Here is a 22776-nt window from a genome sequence, read left to right on the forward strand (position 1 = left end):
GAATAATAATATCAAGCAGATGTCAAATTTCTATAGCAAGAAACCCCTGCAGTCAATGGAAAGAGCTCCTGGTCCCATAATAGCCACCTGATAATGGAACTAGGAGTGCATCAAAGGCTTCAGAATACTAATACTTAAAGTATTTAGAAATAAAGTGTGACTTCTGGGCACTTTTAGGTCAAATAATTAAAGAAAGCCCTTCCTGGAACATCTGGATGAAATATCTGCATTTTCATGGTGCTTAAACCTCCATTCATTACTCTTTCACCTGAAATATATAAAATGACTTCCTAACAAGAGTTCCAAATCCTGCACTTCGCTCCTCTTGGGAGGGAACCACATTGGCCCATTCAGCTTAGCTTATGACAGAATGAAGAAGCCGGGCAAATTGCTGTTTTCTCACAATGAGCAATACATTTTGTGATGGAAAAATGCAATTCTCATATTTTTCCTTTTCCAGTTTAAAGGGGTGAAAGGCAAATCAGCCAGTTTTGTTCTCGAATTGGTATACTTTTGTAGGCTGGAATACTCCCCTAAAGTGAGTCCAAGAATCACATTAGAATAACCCACAGAATTTCTAGAACCTGCATAAAGGAGAAAATTAATGTTGAAATCAAAAGAGCCACAGGAGATGCTGTGGTATTGGCGTATGTTCTCTGGGCACTCAGACCTCTGACACTGTGATGAGGCCCAGTCTCTACAGTAACAATGTTCTTTAATCCTCAGACTCTTTCAAGGCAAACTTCCACTGCAGGTTTCTTTCTTCCTTCTCTCTTTCTCCTAAACTAGTATTGGAGTTATATTATATATAACCGTATAAACAACTGGACCGGTTATTTATGTAAGATCCTCGATCTCACTCTGTTCACTCCTGTGGCTTCGTCATACAGTAACGGTGCAGCTCACTGGCTCCAAATGGCCAGAGGTGTTGACGGATGGCTTGTCCCAGAGCTCCAGCCTCCGTTTTGAACGCTGGCCTCGTTCATCTGCTGACAGATGCTGAGCACGCAGCCTCAGACTCCGGGAGAAGCCCTTCTGCACTCCAGCAAACCGTATCGCAGCAGCCTAATCAGGCTGTCATAATTTCACCTCCAATTCCTCTCCCATCACTGCTTATTAACAAGGTGACTGGAGAAACAGAAATTTTCTCTTTTATCAGCCTGGGCCATATGGCAGAGCACAGAAAACAACAGGAGATCAAAGCTTGATTTTTCAAAATAGTAGAAGTGGGAACGTAGGCCTACTGAGTTTTTTTCTTGTGTTTGTTTTATACCTGTTTTCTGTTTGCCTAATCCCTTCCCAGTGATATACCCACAAACATACCAAGCAGCTGCAGATCAGGTTCCTTGTGCTCTCCAACAAGCAGAGCCTGTTCCCCAGTAAGCCACCTCTGTTTCAGCAGTTCACTGATGGTGTGGCTCACAAATTCAGCAGCACGTTTCTGAAACAAAATCACCAGTACAGTTGCACCCGGTGTTATTTATTCAGATGCTATTCAAGTTAACTAGTAAATTGATCCAGAAAGGCTAGACTTAAGTGTCTAGACATCACCGGCATCCAAAGCCCTTGCATAATCCTGCTGACATCTAAAGTCCCTCAGCATCTGTGTGTCTGTGAGTAGGCCTGCACACACTCGCTAGTGTGCTGACGGGGCTCAACTGCTGGTGGTTTAGACCCACATCAGTCTTCATGGGTATACAAGATGGATATTCTCCTTGCCCACCTCTGCTAATCACCTCATCCAGAGGGACTCTGACACCTCTAGAAGGGAGAAATGATGGGGGTGGGAAGAGCCATCCCTTCTGTCCAATATTCCAGTTTGCTGCTCTTGCAGCTTCTCTCTCAGCTCCAATCAGTTGTCTCTGAGTTGCTCTGTGGAGATGGTCTCCCTGTTCCACCTTGTTGGAGACTGCTCTGGTTTCATACAAGAACTTCCTTTTGGAGCAAGAACCTAGGTTCCCCCAGCCCTCTGGAGTGCTCTCCCCACTAAGCCACAATACTGGGGCAAACAGCAGCATGTTTTCCTTCATCTTCTCACAATCTTTAAAAAATAAGATTTTTAAATTTTTTTTCTTACCTTTTAATTTATAGGCTTCAGGTGCCTAACTCTAGGAGACAGGTGTCTCCTCCTGATCCTGAGAAAGATGGATATGTCTCTACCTTTCCCCCAACATAAGGCTCTAAGTTTCTGAGCAGCAGCGCCAGCCATTTCCAAGTGTTTTGCCACCTGGCACAGAACAAGAAGCCATAAGTGTCAAGGGTGGTGGTTACTGGCATAGTTGCACTGACGGGTTGTAGTACCCACCACTACCCATGTTGTTAAGACATTTAGTTGGCAAAAATATTTGCGACCATGACGTGGACCTTGTGTAGTAATTCAGTCTACATTTGATGTTGGCAGTAAGACTCTGAACAGAGGTTGGCTTCACTTAATTTCCATTTCTATTAACAAAGTTTACCAAGAAAACTACTTATTGATTCTCCGTTTCTCTTTCCATGGGGCCAAAAACTAGATGCACCTCTTGCCAATCTCAAGCAGGGGTGAAGAAGTTTAGAAAACCTGCAAACCTGTGCTGTCTAAAATGACACTTTGTAATTAATGACTGAGAGCAGGAAAAGATGCGGTGGTACCTGAAACAGAAGAGCATCTGTCAGCTCCCCAGTGACCTTCTTTGTGTGGTTTGTGTGATACAGTGAAAGATCTGAGCTCATCAGCCAGCTCCTGGGATCTACTTTTAACCAGCAGATGATATTTAATGTTAAAGGACAGTATTTAGGCTTTATTATCCCGACTTTCTGCTACTGATGAATGACTAAGCTCCAGATGTGCTGCTACAAGATCCCTGTGGTAATGGACTTTCATACCTTCCCTATAAATGTCTCTCCTTTGGGATACAGCCATGTTACAGATGCTGAGAAGCCCTCTGCCTCAGGCTTCCTGTCTGTGGTTTTCCACCTAAGCTACATTTACTACAGTTGACCTAGGAGGATGTAGCTGGAGAAGATCTGCTTGGATAGAAGCAGATGGTGAGGCTCCATTTCTTGTCTGTCAGAGGGTAGCTCAGGGCTGCAGCTGAGGGTTAGCACTAACACGGTTGTATCCCCTGCTTGTACCCTACTCCCAGGAAGCCTTGTTTGTCCAACTACAGCCTTTCTCAGACACAGTGCAAGAAGGATGAAATCACTCTGCATAAAAACACAATAGCCATGTCAGCCCTTAGTGCTAGACTTAGTGCGCAGAACTCATGAGAGGTTGTGCAAGAGGGCTGTTTTTTGTGTCTCTAAGAACTACAATGAAGGCTGATTATAATTTTTCAACATTTTTTCCCCAAGAACTTTATGATTAATCTTGGCTCAGTCTTGTATCCTGTCGCTAACAGTAGCCAGTAACAGGTGCCCAGGGATACAACTAAGAACAGGAATGCATGCAATAATACTTCCTTGGCATACACCCCAGCTTCCAGTAATTTGAGATTCAGGGATTTCCTGCTATCTTTGTGCTTCAGGGGGTCACTTTCATTGATTTAGCTTGCACTGAATCTGCAGCAGGCTTTATGCCTCAGAGCATGGTGGTTGTGTTTGTGTTGGCATGAACATAGATAGCCATATTCCTACCCAGTGTTAGAAATAATCTACAGCCCAAGAAGATGGTGAGACAGGCAGCAGTTCCTGTTGGGTTCATGACACAGCTCCTTGGCATGTGATTTCTAAATTCTGGGACTTAGAGCAATAAATTTTAGGTTGGCTGCAACTGATATTCTGGTTGTAGAAAGCTCCCTTCTGTTGGCTCACAAGCTCACATTCTAGCATGAACAACTGCATTTTTGTTTCACTCATGACCACTGTCATAACTGCTACATCTGCTGTAACAGTCGTGACTTCTAATGTGGATCCTTGGGTCCTATCAGTCTACAACCCTGACTCACGTCATCACTGTTTCAAAAGAAATTAACGGGTATGGTCATATTGTCTGGCTTATCTCTTCATCTCTCCTTTTATCACTGTTAGACTCTTTAATTGGTGATATAAATAGTGCCATTGAATCACATCTTCGTACTGAGTTTACCAATATTCTGTATTGAAATTGAAATTGAAATTGACATTGACATTGACATTGAAATGAAATATTTTGTATTGAATTTACCAAAATTTTAGTTCTCATTGTCAGTTTTTAAGGGAACGCCTGCCTGCCTCTCAGCTATGTGAAAGTCGTAACAATTAAAGGCTTTTTCTGATGTTAACATCTGTCTGCAGCCTATAAACAAACAAATGTTGCAAGCTCTCTCTGCAAACAATAGTACATTTGCCTGGCCCCCTGCCCTCCAGGTAGTAAACTTGTCTCTCTTTTGACTCTACATATCTTGGTTTCCTCTTGTTGGCCGGAAACACATACAAATATGCAGACACTGCGATCCTCAAGTGGTATTTCCCAAACATAAATGAGAATAGGAAAAGCTTAGCGTTCTGGGAAATGCCTAAGCATTTGGCTGATCCTGTCTGTATAACCCTGCCTATTACGAAGAGCCCAACAACCACATGAGAGCTGCCACTTAAGGGACTTCCAGCAGAATTAGAGGTGAGAAGGAACTGGATCTCCAGTAGCAAAAATGAGCCTCGGCATTGCGCCCTGTTTACATGGGATGAACAATGCTGGTTTTTACCTCTTGGCCCCAGTGTTTGCTTATTTTGGATTGTTGTCTCTGGCACTATTTCTAATGCAGATAAAAGAATATCTTGTTTTGTGTGTTGAGTCAACTGTGCTATGAGATGGCTCAATATTCTAGTTTTATTCACCTTTGTTTGTGAAGACTCAGTTTGCAAAAACCTGCCTTTTCTCTCTCAGAATGTCCCAGCTGAATCTAGTCTCCTTTTCTGCCAGCCTGGGACATACTCAGCCATGCCTTCATAATGTTGCTGAGGCGCAGGGGCACTTTGCCTTTCATACCCAAGGAAAATGCAGATTTTTTAAGTCACTACCTTCCAGTGGCAAAGCTAGAGCCTGGCCAGAGCTGAATGAGGAGTCATGTGGGCAGTGCTTTGCCCACTTCTAGGTTATTTCTTTTCTAGCTACATCTGTCCTGGTAAGCAAGAGAGGTCAGATCCTGTTTTCTGGTCCTAAGGCCAAATGCCATGGTTGTTGCTGCCCGTACCCATACTGCTTAGCTCTCTTACGACTCTAAAGCCATCAGCAAACTATCTCTTGAGGAGGTGCTTGATCCACAGTGATCCTGAAAGTGTCGTCAGGAATTCTATGGCAAAGTACTAGGTGGCCTGGCCAAAAGCACACCAAGAGTCACACTAACAATTTTATGGTAAGAACGATCTCAGGACAGTGCCCAGACTCAGGTGCTAGGTTTCTTTAATTTGCTATAGTGGACATCATAGTCTTTGGTTTTCCGGTCCTGAGTGCTGATCACTTGCCAAGCATTATTTTTTCTGAGTACAAGCTCCTTTACTGTAATACTGAAAATCAGAACTTTGATTCCCAGTTTATCAAGCAGCAATTAGAAAATGTCAAGGACAAAGACAAAGATGTTTTTACTCTTTGCCTAGTTTAACTAAAGACTGTGAGTAGGAGTAGCAGCACATCAAAGCAGATTCCTTGCATCATGAATGCGTGGAAAAAGCTCTATAAAATAGTAAATTCATAGAGGGTTTGGAACTCCCATCCTGTGACTCTTTCCATAAAAAAAGAGGTCTATTGGACTTTCTTCCAAAAATAATTTTTTCCATACACGTAGGAATGCTTTATAGCCCCTATTCACAGTAAACAAAAATGCCTTTTTAGTATTGGTCAGCAAAGGCTTTGCACAGGTCCCCAGGCCACCCTTGAAGTTCTAACTTAGGCTATTCAGTCAGATGCTTCTCAAATTCTAACTGCTGCCTCACAAATTTTTTCCTCTGTGACCTCCTGACTTATAATGAAGCTGGATGAATTTGCAGAGGTACGTACAAATGAGAATGAAAGCATCACGTTGCATAATCAGATTGTTCAGGCAATTAAGAAGTGCCTTGAATGTTGAGGCTAAAAGCAGTGTCATCAGGAGAATATCTGCCTCCCACTGCTGGGATTCAGGCATCTTTTATTCCTCACTTTGTACTCATCCAAGAGAGATATATCCTCTGCAGAGGATACAGACTTTACTAACAGCATCTTTCTTGTAAGTTTAGTGGAGATATTCAGTGTAGCTCTAGGTTAATCATAGCTGTAACAAGACAACTGTACATTGATAAACAAAGCATGAATCCTTGCTTGTTTTCCAAGAAACGGAATAACTTCCTGATAAAGCTTTTTAGTCAGTAATTTCTACAACAGACTTGTACTATTTTACGTATTTAGCTTCTAGATTCATCCTTCATTATGATGACAGTCTTACGCTATTATTGTGCTGAATGGTGTATTATTTCACAAAAAGTCCTGTTTATGCACAAATGACCTAGTGAGGCTCAGAGATTATACGCTAAAGTGAGTGTATGAAACCATTCTATAAACCATGGTGTCACTGAAGGCTATTTGTGCTGGAATGTTACTGCAAGGTATGAGAAAGAATGTCAGAACTTGAGTCATAGTTATTTATGGCACAGAACCCAGAAAGGTGCTGATGCAGAGTAACAAGACAGCAACATAATTCCTACCTTGAAAGACATGTGATTTTTTCGTGAAGAAAAATAATTGAGACAGTTTATTTAAAATGTTTGTTTCCAGTTCTAAAAAATGGCTAAACAAATTCGGAGGTGGTAGAGAACAGGTGTCCCCAGATTGTGGTCTAGAAGCCAACAGTGAACCAGGAGAAATGGTAATTGTATTAAATCATAACTCTTGTAGTGTCACCAATTACAAATTTCAGTATTAATGCTAATGTATTTGTGATAGAGTGAGGACATAAGTGAGGTACTGTTTTTAGAGAAATTAGACTGAATGTTAGAGCTGAAAAAACACACATAACCTTGAGCAAAGGCTCTGCAGCAGGTACAGCATAGTTTGGGTTGTAACTCCAAAAGGTCTCACTTTTGCTGAAAAGTGTGTATATGTAGTGGAGAGGAGTTAAGAAATTAACTTGGATAATATTTAGCCTCTATAAAACATTTTGCTTTTATATTTTCTCTCCATTTCTATCTAGCGTGTGTGAATTCCTTCAAAACCACCTCTGTGCTGTGTGACAGGAGCAGAAATTAACTGTCCAAGCTTCCTTTTCCACAGCTAGCAAACATAAGAATTCCTCATGCTCACTGGAAATACCCATTTTCACAAGGAGACATTAGTCTGCAGAGATCCCAAGTAACGCTCACTTCAGTGTGCCCAAGAGAAGGAGGAACACATCTGAATCCAAAATTAGATGGTCAAAAAACAAATCTTCATCGTCTGGAAGAGGGGAAACATGGGGGATGGGAGAAAGCAAAGTGGAGGTTGGCCTTTGCCTTTCAAGCTACCTTGTCATTCTAATATCCCAGTAGTCTATATTGGAGTTTTGCTTTCGGATAAAGCCTGGGTGTTCATGTCCTGAATGCCAATAGAAGGAAAGTAAGCTCTAAAGACGAGTCACTGAGAATCAGGGTGAGATTACTGGAAGGAGCCAATCCTAGCTGGTCATGCCTTTCGTGGACTGGAAAACATTCAGTCCTGATGTGACCTGCTGCTGCTGGCTTCAGAGCTGGAAGCTAGGCGATGAGTCACATGGATTGATAGAAGCATAGAAGAGCTCATGAGAACTGGGCAACATGCCAAGCAGGCTGACCTCAGGAGCTTCTTCCTGCCAGAGAAGCTTGCAAGATCTCTGCATGGCCACCCTCAATGGTTGCTACAAATTTAAAGATACTGAAATGTGGTGAAGTGGATCTTCAGTAATCTGTATTTAAATACTTACTTTGCAGTCACTTTTTCTATAAAGAGGCATCCTGCTTCTGTAAACATTAAGCATATTGTAAACGCTTAGGTAGGTACGAGCTGGGGCTGCATTCATGTCAGATCTCACAAGTTAAACAGAGCAAAATTTCTTATTTGCTGGTTAGACAAATGCACACGCTACTAAAAATAATTCCTCCAACAAAAAAAATCATTATTTATGGTTTCTTAATAGAAACACCATTTTCCAATTAAACCTGATAATTTTACAAAACTAATTTCATCAAAATCTAGTTGTTATTTTTGAAAATTGACCATGGGAGGAAACTGGACAATGTATTTCACTCCATTCTGGAATATGTCCATGTACTGTCATTGAGAAGCACTTGGATAACTTACACATGGGACAGAGCAGGGCAAATTCTGTAGAGATCAAAAAAGAAACCTAGATTTTGAAGGAAAGCATAACATTGCAGTTGAGAGGGTGATAAGCCTGTGATTTAGGGCACATATCACAAACTTAAGATCTTTCTGGACAGCTGTGGTAATTAGATAATATGAGAGGTGGGGATTCTCTCTCCAAAAATAGTTGTCTAAAGTTAGACATCTAAATCTAAATTAGTCATCTTAGTCTGTTTTCACAGCAACTGTAGAGAAAGAGGCACCTCTAGGGATGTTACCTACTTCCATTTTCCATGTAGACTGGCTCAAAGAACTGACCACCAGACGTGCCTCTTTCTCTCCAGTGCCTGAGAAGGCAGGCAGAATTGTGTAGTTCAGCATCAGATAGACAATTTTTAGATTTGTAAAGGTAGTGAAAGGAATCCCATTCCATGCTGCTTTTTGTTGGCTGAATTCCATGTAGAGGCACTCTGACCAATCCTCCCCTTTGCATTAATAAGTATTCTCCACTTTCTGTCCTAAGATGGATTTTTTTAGCATTGTTGCATATTAAAGCACTTCTATGTTCAAGTCCCAAGTTGGCTACATTTTTCTTTTGGATGCTACTCAAATACTTTTTGTAGAGTGCTCTGAATTCCTTTGGGATGAAACAGGTTACACAAATCTTGAGTTACTGTGTTGTGGAAAAAGGACAGCAGAACTGACTCATCATGTTGATACTCACAAGGATGTTACTGCAAATGGCCCCAGCAGTTGTTTTGTTCATACTCCTGCTAAGTTCATTCTGAGGCTGACCACGTCATACTACAATAGACTGATTGCACACAACCACCAGCCTGCTGTCAGGAAAGAGCAATAAGAATTAATGGATGGATTTCCAAGAAAGGGCTCAGTAAGTCAGCTGCCTAATTCCTGTTTAGTTTGCACGAATTTGAGCTATACAAGTTCTTTAAAATTTTCTCAGAACCTCAGTAAAATGGGTAGTCCTTGAGGACTAGAATCTTGAACATGATCCCAAGATTCCCACATGAAATTTTACCGACTCCTGAATATTTTGTTCTTTCATCTAAAGCATAGCATCTTAGGCTTTTGTCATGACCAACTTGGAATCTTTATTGATAAAGCTTTAATTCTCAGCTTTGCAAAGTAAAACTCGAAAACATGACTTGCTCATACTTTAACAGGCTCAGAGGCCATATGGCAGAGTAAAAGAAAATAATCCTTGAAAAATATCTCAGTGAAAGTATTTTTCATTTCATCAATGTCCTGTTATACTGAGGAGCGCAATGAAAAAAGAAGTGTTTATGGGCCACCAGACTTCACTTGTACTCTGCTCAATACAAAATGATCAAGGACAAAAATAGAAGTAGCTGTGCACTGTCTCATCACCTGAAGACAAGGTGTATACAATAAGGTGAGAATTATCTGCTGAAAACAGAAAAAAAAATGTTCAGGTTAATTAATACTCTTGCAAATTTTACTCTGTAGTCAAGGAAATCCACTCAACCTTTATGCTATTTGAAGTGCTTATCTCACACACATTAATGCTGGCTGGGATCATTGATTTTATTAAGAAAGACAATAATTTTACTTCCTCAATGATAACAATAAATAATAAGACTACTGTTAGAGAAACAGTTTCTACAGCAACTAAAGTTATTCAAAGATTCTTTTCTAATTCTTTTCTGCAAGATATTAGCAGGTGTTAGGAATGGTGTATAATCTCCCGCATAGTCTTGTTTTCCTTACACACTGAAAATCATAAGAGAATTATCCACTGTAAAACTGATTTTCCCCAATACTTTTTGTATTCTTTCTTTACACATATCCCATGGAAATCCAAAGTATTTCTTTTGAGTTCCAAGGCTTTACAAAGAGAAGGAGGCCTAGGAATCTTCATATATTGCTTTTCAGAGTCTTCCTCAGCATTTCAGAAGCAATTTGATACTCAATGTCTCCTTAATAGCTGCCAGGATCTGCAATGGGGAGAGTTAAGGTGCATAAGCGATCTTTCCCTGAAAGACTCTGTGTACCTTGTAAATAATTAGCAGCAGGCTGATCACAATTTAAGAGCATCTTATAAAAACTGGTGAGGAATTTCAATAGAAGCCACTTGCTGTTTAGCCTTGTACATGTCCTGCCATATAAGGTGAAGGAAATAATTTGTCGTCTTTCTGAATGATATGAAGCTTAGTTTCTTCCCTCTACAGTATGACAAGCTGTTTCCCCCATCTCAGTATCCAGAACCTGCTGAATTACAAAGCCTGTTGGTGCTCTGGAAAATCAATGCCTAAACCTTCATGTCCTGGGTGAGGGTAGTGTAACTGTGACAGCGTTGTTGCACAGTGCTGTTGCTCCTTACAGCACAGTAAACAAAATGAGAAGTTGCTGCCTTGCTGGCCAGCATGACCACTCATATTTGCATATGTCTGCCTAGAGAGGGCTCGCTGAAATCTGATATTGCAAAGCATGAGGTAAGTATACTTCATAAAGTAGGAGCTATCAGATGACCTACAATAAAAATAGCCTAATACTGAAAGCAATTTTTAAATACACCCCTTCACACCCCTTGTTCTCCTTCAGGAGAGAGGGAATAGCTGAATACTGTGGGGACTTGGCATGGTGATCCTTCTCTGATGTTACCCAAATAGCAGAAATGGTTCCCAGACTGGCATTAGGGGGCTTAGTGAATAATCAACTGAACATGAAGTCCCAGGGAGATGTTTCAGAGCAGATGAGGAGGAGGAAGAGGGGCATGATTTTTATCTTTGTGCTTCTTCCGTGCTGATTAAACCAATTATGTGTGTTTTCTAGACATCTCCATTTCTAAGAGATGTTAAAAAATCAGACCAGTTGCCTAAAATCTAAGGGCTAAAAAAATGCTTCTTACACAGAAAGACTTATCTTAGTCTCTTGTATCATCCCCAGAAGAAAGCTGAGAAATAACTTGATTGCCGCACATAAATATCGTCATAAACAGAATTATCTGGTATGTAGGCACCAGTAAAGCAGAAAAGTAGAACAAGAAAACAGGTGGTAGTGGTTACAGGTACATGCTGTTTACAGGTGAGACACGGACCCTGAGCAGTGAGGCTGAGTAACTAATGGAAGAAACTACCACATGAGGTGACAGTCTTTATCTCTTCATGTCTTTGCATCAAACCTGAGAAGCCTCCCAGGAACTGTGGATTAGCAAGCACAAACTATTCTAGCACATGATTAACAAAAGGAAACATTATGGCTTATGATACTAAACAGGTCAGATTAGGTGGTTTAAAATTCTTTCTGAGTTTAAAATCTGTAGGAAGGGAGTGACTGGAGGGCCTGACAAAAAAAGCATTTTCTGTATATGATAAGTCCCCCTGCACACACACACCTTAGCATGAACCAGGAGGTGACAGTTACATATGTGTGAGAGGGAGGAGGCTGTTTGGGGACATCACGACTGCACATGAGATGAGAGAAGTTGCCTTCAGTCATTGGACCTGCCATGTTGGGTTCTCCCGTGTGGATGTGCCACCAAGTCACCAAAGTCATCAGAGAAGCTGAAGAGATCCAGAAGGTCCTCAGGAGCAAGGATGGATACAGCACCACGTTCTGTGTGGAGTTTCCCCTCTCAGCTTCCTGGGAACGCTGAGCTGGGTCCCTGTGCTGAGAATAAGTATGGACACTGCTGCTGTATAGTAAGTGGGGGAATATGTCACCCTCTCTGCAGTCTTAGTCACTACTCTTTTGAATCTGAATCACTTTTAGAATCAGATACAACTCTAAAATCATTGTGGCACTTTTCCGAGGGGCAAACACAGGGAATATGAAGAAAGTATAAAAGCCAACCCTTTTCCCTTTTCGAGGCCAGAGGGTTTATAAAGCATGAGTTTCTCATGACGGATGAATAAAGGAGCACAATGCACGTGCTTATCATTGTCTCCTTGCTGACAGATGTCCCCGAAATGAAAAATAATATGAAAAAAGTTCTAGGCCTTGCCAGGAGAGCTGACTGCCCACACTACGAGTGCCATGAAAAGAGCTTTTCATGACTGGAACTACGGTTCTTAAATGGAGCATGTTTTATCTAGTATCAATTGCTAGATTAAAGCATGGGTGTCCCCTACCTCACATTTCAGTGGCGAAGGAGGGAAGGCTGAATGTGACGTATGTAAGGCGATGCTGCCTTTGCACTGCTTGCAGTCCCAGGGAGGCTCATGTCTTCATTACAGTGCAACTATTTAGACATTGCTAATAATTGCATTACTCATTCCCTGTACTTCTCCCAGTGTTCATCATGTTAATGTAAAAGAGTATTCATGGCTCTTTCAGATTTTATTAGCAAAACTCTAACGCAGCCTCGAATCAGACAAGTGCTGAAAGTGGACAGATGTGGATCAATCTGTAAATTACCCAGTTTGAGGAAAACTACATATTTGCCCTGACTAATACTGGATAATTAGGGAAAGGCTGCAGTTATTTCCTGCCTTTCCTCAATACTTGTTACTAGCAGCTGTTGCTCATCTCCTGCAAAGCAGCTTGGTGGAGAGAAGTGTGTTTCCAAAGCACAGAAATGTAGCTGTGAAATCGCATGTGGAAGCAGTCAAGTCCATGTGATCGTACAAGCAGTTTCTCTACTCATCTTTCAGTCACCTGAGGCTGAAACAGACACTTGATGGTGTCCCTTTAGCTGAGGTTTCCTTTGCAGTTAGATCTGCTGTGGTGTGACATGACAGTTGCAATACTGATCGCAAAATATATACTTCAGTTTGAGATGCTCATCAGTAAATACCACTCTGAAAATTTCTCTTATCAATAGTCCGAAAAATGTATACCTATATGTAGGTACATAGGTGTATATATTCATCTCCCTTTGTGCTCCCTGAATAGATGAATTGTGAATATAATTTACTCTTATTTAGAGATTCCACATTTTTGAGTGTATGAACCTTGAGAAATGCATGTTCTTGTTTGGTGCTACTGTGATGCAAATCTGTTTACGATACTATTATGCTAATCCTAACAAAACCTACTCCTAACTATTACGCTTAAAGTCCTAACAAAAGATGTACATATTATCCTATGTTGTGGAAATATTTTTATCAATTTTTAATTACCCTTTGACTTGCAGGTATGGCATGAATTGTCTAATCCAATTTGAAGATTTTGCCAATGCTAATGCTTTTCGTCTCCTCAATAAATACCGCAACAAATACTGTACATTTAATGATGATATTCAGGGTAAGTACATTTAGAAAAATGCAAACTTCACCTTTACCTTCTCATGAAGAAAGGTGATTAAGATCACAAGACTGTTTATTATACAGTTCTCAATGGCTGATGAACTTTAGAGTTTATACATAAGCATTTAAAAATATAAACAAAAACACAGCAGTCTTAAGTCAAAAAGTCAGTCTCTGTTTCCAGTAATTTAACTGTTCATTGCAGCAGTGTTGTTCAAGAGAGAAAATGGATCATGTCCTTTAAATTATTAAGGTAATTTAGAGAGTTCCGTTAATTTTCTATATATAGTTAAGACAATGCTGAACAATGCTGACTTTTAACAGTTGTGCAAGGTTTTCCTGACCCATATGGTCATTAGCTGATCCTGGCAATGCCCCTCTATTGTTATCCTCCCTATTACATGGAAAAATTATAAGGTAAAGCAGATTAAGCAAACTTTATATTGAAAACACCCTGATCTTGGCATTGACTTTGCTTTAAACCACTGGAAGCAAAGTTTGCCTATCCATTAGGGACAGGATCTTCCCAACTCCTTAAAAATAACCCATGCTTTTCCTACTATTTTTTTCATCTTTTCTTCTTTTTTCTAGTCCTGCTTGGCATGTGCAGAAATTTCAGAGATTTGTTGTTCTAATTGTATGCAAGTCAGTTGGACTCATCCTCACTTGTACTTGAAAGAGGCTGAAAGAAATGCCAATGTCATTTTTCACACAGTGCTGGCTCTTGTGGGCAGTCTTTCCAGCAGTGTTTCTGTATCTATTGCCCATCTAGCAATGTTTGGCAGTGTTGTGTAACAGATCATTCGTAGCTGTCGTGGCCCAAAACAGGACTCTAACTTGTGGGAATACAGTTGGTGTGATGAGATGCATGATCCTGCTTGAAGACACTTTCATGAAGAGGTTTTAGAAGCAGAAGAACTTAAGGCATTTCAGAGAAGGTGAGATATATGAGCTGGTATTGATTTAAGAATATTGGTTTAAAAACACATCCTAGGCACAAACAGTGCAAGTTAGGTCAGGCCTGAGTTGTATTCGTTTAAACTTATTGCCCGTTGCTTAGCAGGACTGAATACGAGACAGCCCAGCCTGGCCTAACACATGCACGCACGCACACACACACACGCACACACAAAAGGAGATGGGGGAAGGAAGTATAAAATGCTCCACTTAATCTCCCTTAGGCCTCCCTCTTGCTGCCCCAGCGCCTACACAAACAGAGAGCACTTTTAAATATTAATGCCTCCTTTCTTTTGTCGCACAAATCACTGTATAGCCAAAGCTGTCCTACCCCAGCAGACTTAAAATTACTCAGACCCCTTCTGGTTGCAGCCAGCCTGCTGATGCTGCGCGGGAAGCCTGCCAGGTACCACGAACCGAACCGGCATGAGGCGATTGCTCTTATTAGGAAGCTCATTAGCCTGGGAGCTAGCAGGAACTGGCTCCCAGCACTGGCCATGTGGGAGTTCCCCATTAAGGGAGTGCTTCTCCTTCCTCTATGGGGCAATGACATCACTCCTTTCCCAGCTCTGTCTGGGTTCATGCAACGGGCAAGAGCTACAGTTTCAGCTATAAGAGAGAAAATTGATTGTCACTTCTCCCTCTTTCCCAGTAAAGTACCAGGGCAGTGCAGCAAATGTGAAATTGGAGGGATATGAGAATTCCTTTGATTCTGCTCTTCCTCCTATAATTTTGCTCGCTTAACTATACACGGTGATGAAAAGAAAGTATACAACTAAAAGATCTTCCAAAGGTGTAAACTCTTATGAACCCTTGACACGGACATCCTTGGATTCCTGTTTCATGCAAGAAAGTTCATACAAGCAGAAAGAAGTTATGTTGGAAGGGACCTCTGGACCAGCTGGTCAAACCTCCTCACTCAAAGTAGAGCTAATTTCAAACTTACATTCAACTTTCAACTTAAATCAGGTTCTCTGGGGCCTTTGTCCAGCCAAGTAATTTTGAATATCTCCAAGACTGGAGAACGACAACCTCTTTTGGCTTCCTGTTTCAATGTTTGCTCATCTTCCTTGTGATTTTTTTCCTAATATCTAATTGGAATTTCCCTACGTTGCCCGCATCCTTTCGACATACACCTCTGAGAAGAATCTGGCACCGTCTTCTCTGCAATCATCAGAATAAAGTCTTAAGTCACGAAGTGACTCTCCTTTGGTTCCAGTAATTGTAGACAGCAATTAGATGTCCTCTTAGCCTTCTCAGCTGTATCAAACCCAGGTCCCTCAACCCACCACATATATCCTGTATCCTCCCACTCTAAGAATGTTGATGGCCCTCATCTGAACTCACTCTAGAGTGACAGCCGTTTCAACCATTATCCCCAATTTGTTACCATCCATGAGCTTGCCTGAATGCACTCTGTTTTGTCATCCAGGTTATTAATAGATGAATGGTATCGACCTCAGTATTGACCTCTGAGGAACTCTTGTATTTGCACTTTATACCACTCACCACAACCCACTGAGCCCAGCAGTTTAGCCAGTTTTTCACCCACCTTACAGTCCACTTACTCAGTTTGTATCTCTTCAATTTGGCAGCAAGTTTGCTATGGAAGATCACTTCAGAGGTCTTGCACAGGTCAAGGTAAGCAACACCAACCATCTTACCTTTGTCTGCATAGCCAGTTATCTCATGATTTGCCTTAGGAAATCCATGCTGTTCTCAGTCATGTTCTTGTACTTCATGTGCTGAGACATACCATCCAGTAGGATTTGCTTCGTGATCTTCCCAGGGACTGTGATTAGGCTGACTGGTCTGTGATTCCCTGGTTCCTCCTTCTGGCCCTTCTTGAAGTTTTAGTTGGATGTAACATTTTTCTTTATCTAGTCATCCAATTCTAGCTCAGCCTTGCAACATGTGTAAGGCATGCCCAGAAGAATCAGTAGGAGTCTGTTCCTGGGCTGAGCAGAAGCTGTTCTACAGGCTAACTCAGGAAAATGGAGAAAAGAAATCTCTTATGTGTTATTTAATTCTGTCTGATCATATCATTCAAAAGCCTTTCACACATATGGGCAGGGCAGAAAGAATAGTGCACAGAAGCATAAACCCTGGTATCTCCTGACTCCAGGCATCTTGGCGGTCTCTTAGAACTAGATTTAATGCATTGACAGCTTTTACCACTGATTTTGAGTGTTTTAGATTTCTCCATATCTAGCTTGAAATTCTGTGAAGAGACTTGATTTCTAAAATAGGCAAAACAGCTGCATCCTACAAATGAGACTTTTTTAGGGCACCTCAAGATGGGAAACCTTAATCACTAGCTACTTTTAAAATGCTCAGACCTTTGTATTTCCATAGTCTCTCCACTATGGGCTATGGACTATGCACAGGGATGATTCCTTTCCACAGAACCTCTCTTGAGTCTTCTCACAGTCCTTAAGGCAATGGTTCCTCTTTTTTGTTGGTTTCTTGACTACTTCATAGTCTCATAATGTCTCTGGAACCATCAAGCACCCTTATCATTATCTAACAGATAAAGATAACCCTTCCAGGACACTTTAGGAAACAGTGTCTTAGCCTGGAAGAGTACTGCTCCCAGGTCTTAGTAGGGTTAAGAACAGCCAGACTCCAGAACTACAATCCGAATGGCTTCAAACATTTGGGCGGTTGGAAAGCAATCCTATGCAAACGTGGCCCATTTTGCAGACACGTTTCCATATGCTTTGAGGAGCAAGCCTAGTTTTTGGCAACACATTGAGTAATTTCAGCGGATTAAAATGGTACAGTATCTTAGTTTGTTGTTTCAGCTGGCGTGGAAAATGCATCAGTAATTATCACAGGAAACTAAGAGGGGATAGGGGAGGGAGAGGAGCACAATAGGAAGGGAGCACTGGAAGATACCGTGCTGCAGAACAAAGCAGGCTATGTCCTGCCAGGCAGCTCCTGAACAGCACACTTTCCATGTGGGGTTTACCCTGGCTGAAGATAGATGTTCTCTCTCCTATAGGGATTCACCATTACAAGACCCTTTTGGACCTGTTGTGCCCAGCAGCAGAAAAAGCTTCTGCATTTTTCCTTGATATTTCAGTTAACTATTTAAGGGCCAGCTCCTAGACTCATATCTGAATCAATCATTGACTGCTAAACAAGCCGTGTCAGAACAGCCCAGCCTCACTGTCTTTGGGTTTATTGGAGCAGGGCCAGAAAGATCTGATCCATGTGTTCTGTCAGTTCAGGACTGTTACATTTGGTCCCCTTTCCCCTCCTGCTTTTCTTGTTCACTGTTTCCTTGTTCACTAAATGCCATTGCAAGCTTCTTTGCAGTAAAGAACACCATAAAATACATCTGCATAAAGATTTCTGTAATCTTTAGGTGAAGTCTAGGATAAGGAGGCAAAATGGAACATAGTAAGTCTGTGCTTTGAGCTTCTGGATTATGTGGTTGCCATAAAGCGATAACAGAGCCTCCACTGCTGTGGTGGGGTAGGGGATGCTTTCTTGAGAAGCTGCCTGGTATCATCTGCCTTTATGAACATGTGCATTTAGTTTGTTGGAACAGCGCAGCGTGTTGCAAACCCACAGTCACCATATGTGCTGTCTGGCAGACTGCACAGAATGGAGGTACAGAATGGCTGTACCTCCATTTGAAGGTAATACTACTGATCAAGGTTGTAGCATAATTTTAAGGCAGTGCAGTTTACAGTCCAAGCACTTTACAGTCCAAAGAGAAAAATAGGCATTTAGAGATGACTTTCATTTGATCTTCGTTAGGCATCTACTTTAGGTTGAGATCTGCATCTCTGCTGTCAGACATCACACCTCCACCTCCAGAGAACATCTTCTGAGTCACCTGTGTTCCTAAACCTGTTGCTGGAAAAAGTGAATTCCTTCTCTGAGCATTGATGCCTTGCTTGTCACTACTACTTTCGTTCACATGGTCTGCACTATTTCTAGATTTGCTTTCTTAATGTCTTTCTGAGGCCCCTTGGGGGAAGGCTAACAATAACCAAAAGCCATGGAGGTGAAGACCTTGATCTGCAAACACTTAAGCAACTCTTTGCTTCAACTTTGTTGTATTTAACTTTTGATGATGTATTTGGAGTGCATCTGGACAAGGTCCACCTCACTTTCCAGTAACGCTGAATGGCAACTGCTTCAGGGAATTAATGTGAACCAGGATTTGGAAAAGCTCTGTGCTTGCTCTGCATCCATAAATTTAGATATATTTTCTTGGCTACACTTTCCTGGAGCTGTTAAACGGATGTTTGCTATTCCTTGGGCCCTAACTTTGGCATGGTTTTGATGGGGTAATGTGTAAGGAGGAGGGGCAAGGGTAAAAATTAGAAGGTGAAGTTGAATTTGGCCATCCTTTCCTCCAGTATGCTGTGTTGCAGGCAGAATCACCTGCGTGGGCGTTGTATAAAGAAATGGGCATCTGTGTGGGTGCATGCTCCCATCGCTGCTGCTATCGGAAAGAATTGGCTCAGCCCAGATGCTAGTTCTGGGCTCTGAACAATTCACAGCTGCTCGGAAGTTCTCCTCTTGCTCTCCCATGCCACACAGCTCTCTTGCCACCATGCTATGGCAGATACTCTGCTCCACTGAGACAGGATATGGGTCAACAGGGCCAGGGCAGCACCAGCACATAGCAAGGGGGGGAAATCTGGTTCCCAAACGTGCCCAGTGTCCTTGTTTCCACTCATGTCCGCTTAGCCACTGGGTGCTTTCATATCTGGTACAACATACATACATACATACAACCTTGACATCAGCACTGGGCTGGACTTCCCCTGCAGTGTTCGTGCCAGCACTGCCTCTGACTCGGTATGTGAGACCATTCATCTCTCTGTCTGCTCTCCCCACTCTGAAAGTAGGATAGCAGTCCTCAGATATGGGTCAGCTGAGCAGGAGGCTTTACCATTTGTGCCCCATCTTGAAGCGGTGAAGCAGAGCCTTTCTTCTTGGTTTTGCTCCAGTGCAGCTCCACTGACATCTATGGGGCTTGTTCTGACTTACACTAGTGTACCTGGAAAATCAGTTTCAGGTTTTTTTTTTTCCTTAACGTTCACATTATTCTCAATGTGCCTGAGTCTTGCAGATTAATTCTTGCTGGGATTGCCATTTTTCCAGAATGTACTTTAATTTTAAATAGCTCTTTTCTTTGCTAGCCCAGTTACTGTGGACTCCCTGGAGATGACCCTGAGATCTACTTGCTATTTTGTGATATTATCTTGAGCATTCACTTCGAGTCTTGAAAGAATGAGATGATTTCTGAGTATTTTCCTTTCTTCTCTCTGTGACCCTCCGAATCTCCTCCCCACCTCAGATACAGACCAGCCAAGCTGGCTCTTGCTAATTACTTAAGGAAGTAGTTATCTGCAATATTGGCATTCAGTCTCTTTGAAAAAACAGAGAGATTAACTTGTTGAAGGATAGTTGTTCTTTTCTTGCCAAAACTCATGGTGACAGCTTTTGTTCCTCCATCTCATTTTATGGTCTTTTTAGAATTGAGGCACACTGATTAGCCAATTCCTTATACAAACCAGCTGTGAACCCTCCTCCATAGAGATGCTCTAATGTTCCATGCTCTGAAGTTTTAATTATTAAAGAAAAATACTGAGCTGAGGCCAAGGTACAGTAACTTTGTTGCTTGAGTAATGGGGGGTTGAGATGCAGTTTGGGAGACATGGAAGGACGAGAAACTCGCTGGTGAGCGAGAGGAGCGTTATTAGGAATGGCAGAGCTGAGCAGAGTCCTGCTGTTACTGCGTCAGATCTGTAATGCGAGCTCAGGGAGCCGAGTAAGGGCACACCCTGTCCCCGGCTTCCGCTAAGCGAAACGCGCATCGCGTTGCAGACCCTTTCTTCCCCTACACCCCACTCCCCACATGCTTGCTCACAACATGTTTGAAAGGACTCAGAGTCCCTCTGCAGAATGTTCCACAGACGTTTTTCACTTGTTTAAATGGATTTGCAGACCCAGACAGAAACCAGCATTTGTCCCATCAGATGCCTCAGCAATCGCAGGGTAGAAAGCAATTTTGCCTGGGAGAGAACCAAGAGAAACAAGATACTTCACCAGTTACATTTCTTCTTTTAAATATTTCCCAGACATATATTGCCACTAATGCTATGACCTGTCTCAAGACTAACACTGTCCTGCTGCAGTTGTTCCACTTTCAGATTTTTTCCTCTGATCAGCCACCCGGTCCCACCCACACAGGGATGTGGACACAGCTGCAGTAAGCAGGGGGAGATAGTTCCCCACCGTGCGTGTGTGCATATGTGTAGGTGTTCACAGTCTTTCCACTGCATGCCACAAGTGTGGCATTGCTGACGACTGTAGGAGTTTGATCTCTCCCTACTTCTTTGCAGTTCAGCCTGCTAGAGTGGGATCCCTCTCTCCAAACTTTATATACCTGCAGTGTAAGTGGCTACATGTCAGCCAGTTATTTTAGCTCACTTAAAGAATGATGGTGGTAAAGAGACACTTGTAGTACGCATTTCACGTGACCTAATTCAGATGTCTGCTTTAGGATGAGCAGAATCATACATGTTTGTTCAGAGGAGTCCTGTCTTTAGGATCTGGTATGGCAGCAAACCAAGCGGTCCTGCTGATTATAGACTTACTGAAGTGAGGAGAGTGAGCATGAAATAGGTATGTGACATGTGTAAAAAGCAAAATCTAAAAAGTATGAAATTTTCTGAGGTTCCTATAAATTCCTTGGATGTTCATTATCTTTCAGTCAGATGGCATGGCCTTTTGCGAGGTAAATATACTATAAATGTGGCTTAAAAAGATAGATTTCGTACAGAAGAAACAAGAGGAAATTCTTCACATATATCCTTCAGTTGTCTGAGTTGACAAATGTTAATATTCAAGCATTAGAGCACTCAACAGCTGTTTTTCTCCCCTGCCCAAGCTCCCTTTTAAACTTACTGAACCCAGATGTTCCGTATCTGGTAATAAACTGATACAAACTGTTTTCTGAGCCAGTGAAGGGAGTTTGTCCTCAGTACTGAAGTATGCCTCTCAAGTGATTCCTTGCAAAAAAGAGGCCTAAGAAACCACAATCTGTGATATTAAATTGTTAGTCTAGTCCATTTTATACCTAAAACACGGATGTTTGTGGTGCCATCAAAAGTGTTAAATGATGCTGTTGCATTGCTGAGGCACTGACGTCTGCTGCAGGAGCGTGGCCATTGGCACTTCTGCTAAACCAGAATCTCTGTTAGGTGGCACTAGTTTTTCATTTAGAGAGTTAGACCAGAACTAAACAAATCTGAGTTACAAGAGGAAAACTTTGGTGATGTGATGGTACTGACAGTCATTTTTGTTTTAAACAATAAACATTCTCTTTGTCAGAGTAGCTTATATCAATCAGTTCCCTAAGCAAAATAAACCATCTCAGTAACAGTACTTTTCTGCCAGAATAACTGCTCATGCTAGGTTTTCTGTAAGGTTTATGGAAATAGCAAGAGAGAAAATCATTCCCTGATGCCATGATATACCAGAGGTTTCTGGGTTAGCTTTGGCTTTTGCACTACAGGAGCAGGTAAAGCTCCCATTTATTTTCCACATCCTTCACATATGTAGCAGCACCATCTGCTGGTTTCACTGTTCATGGTCATGCTTTGGCCATTAACTGCTCCTATTTAGTTTGCTGATGTGTTTGCTGGTGCCTGGTAGCACACCAGGCTGGCTAATTAAAACCCTGCTCCTATGGACTGATAAGAAAATAGGAAATGTTGGAGGCTTCTTAACCTAAAAGAGTTTGGGTTATCTTCTGAGGATAAATATTTTGAAGTGGGAACACACTCAGATTCTGTAGTGACAGGGCCTGAGAAAAGGGTTCCTACCACAAGGTTTCTAACAGCGTACCGTACGCTGTTACTGTCTACTTCTATTGTAGACAGTCTTTTTGCTACGAAGATCATCTCACAATGTTTCTCTCTTTTCAGGCACTGCATCCATTGCAGTAGCTGGCATCTTTGCAGCCTTAAGGATCACAAAGAACAAGCTCTCTGACCATAAGTTTGTTTTCCAGGGAGCTGGAGAGGTAGGAATGTTCTTGAAGTTTGTTCCTAAATATCACCTAAAATCAAAATTTAGCAAAAAATTAACCATGAATTTTTTTGTAAGGCTTAGCTTCATGAAGACAAACCACAGAAGCAGGTCAATTGTCACCAGGCAGGAATGGGCCCCACAGCTGGATCTGGTTGATGCATAGAAGTTGCATCAGTGATGCTATCTCGCAGTGATGTTGTGGCCTGTGAGTCCTGGGCAGGCCTCTTGGATGTTATCAGGCTGCCCATATATCAGTGGGGCTTTAACATGACTTGAGCAGAG

General features: G+C 41.9%; 1 protein-coding gene across 2 annotated transcripts in view; it reads left to right on the forward strand.

Moving 5' to 3' along the window:
* Nucleotides 1-22776, forward strand: part of ME3 (malic enzyme 3) — a 99249-nt gene that overhangs the window by 71463 nt on the left and 5010 nt on the right. For both annotated transcript variants that reach the window (XM_062567357.1, XM_062567356.1), the window contains exons 7-8: nucleotides 13362-13471; nucleotides 22389-22486. In XM_062567357.1, coding sequence (XP_062423341.1) covers nucleotides 13362-13471; nucleotides 22389-22486 — 208 coding nt within the window. The remainder of the gene's footprint in view (nucleotides 1-13361; nucleotides 13472-22388; nucleotides 22487-22776) is intronic.

The sequence above is a fragment of the Rhea pennata genome, chromosome 1 (assembly GCF_028389875.1).
Source record: "Rhea pennata isolate bPtePen1 chromosome 1, bPtePen1.pri, whole genome shotgun sequence".
NCBI lineage: Eukaryota > Metazoa > Chordata > Aves > Rheiformes > Rheidae > Rhea > Rhea pennata.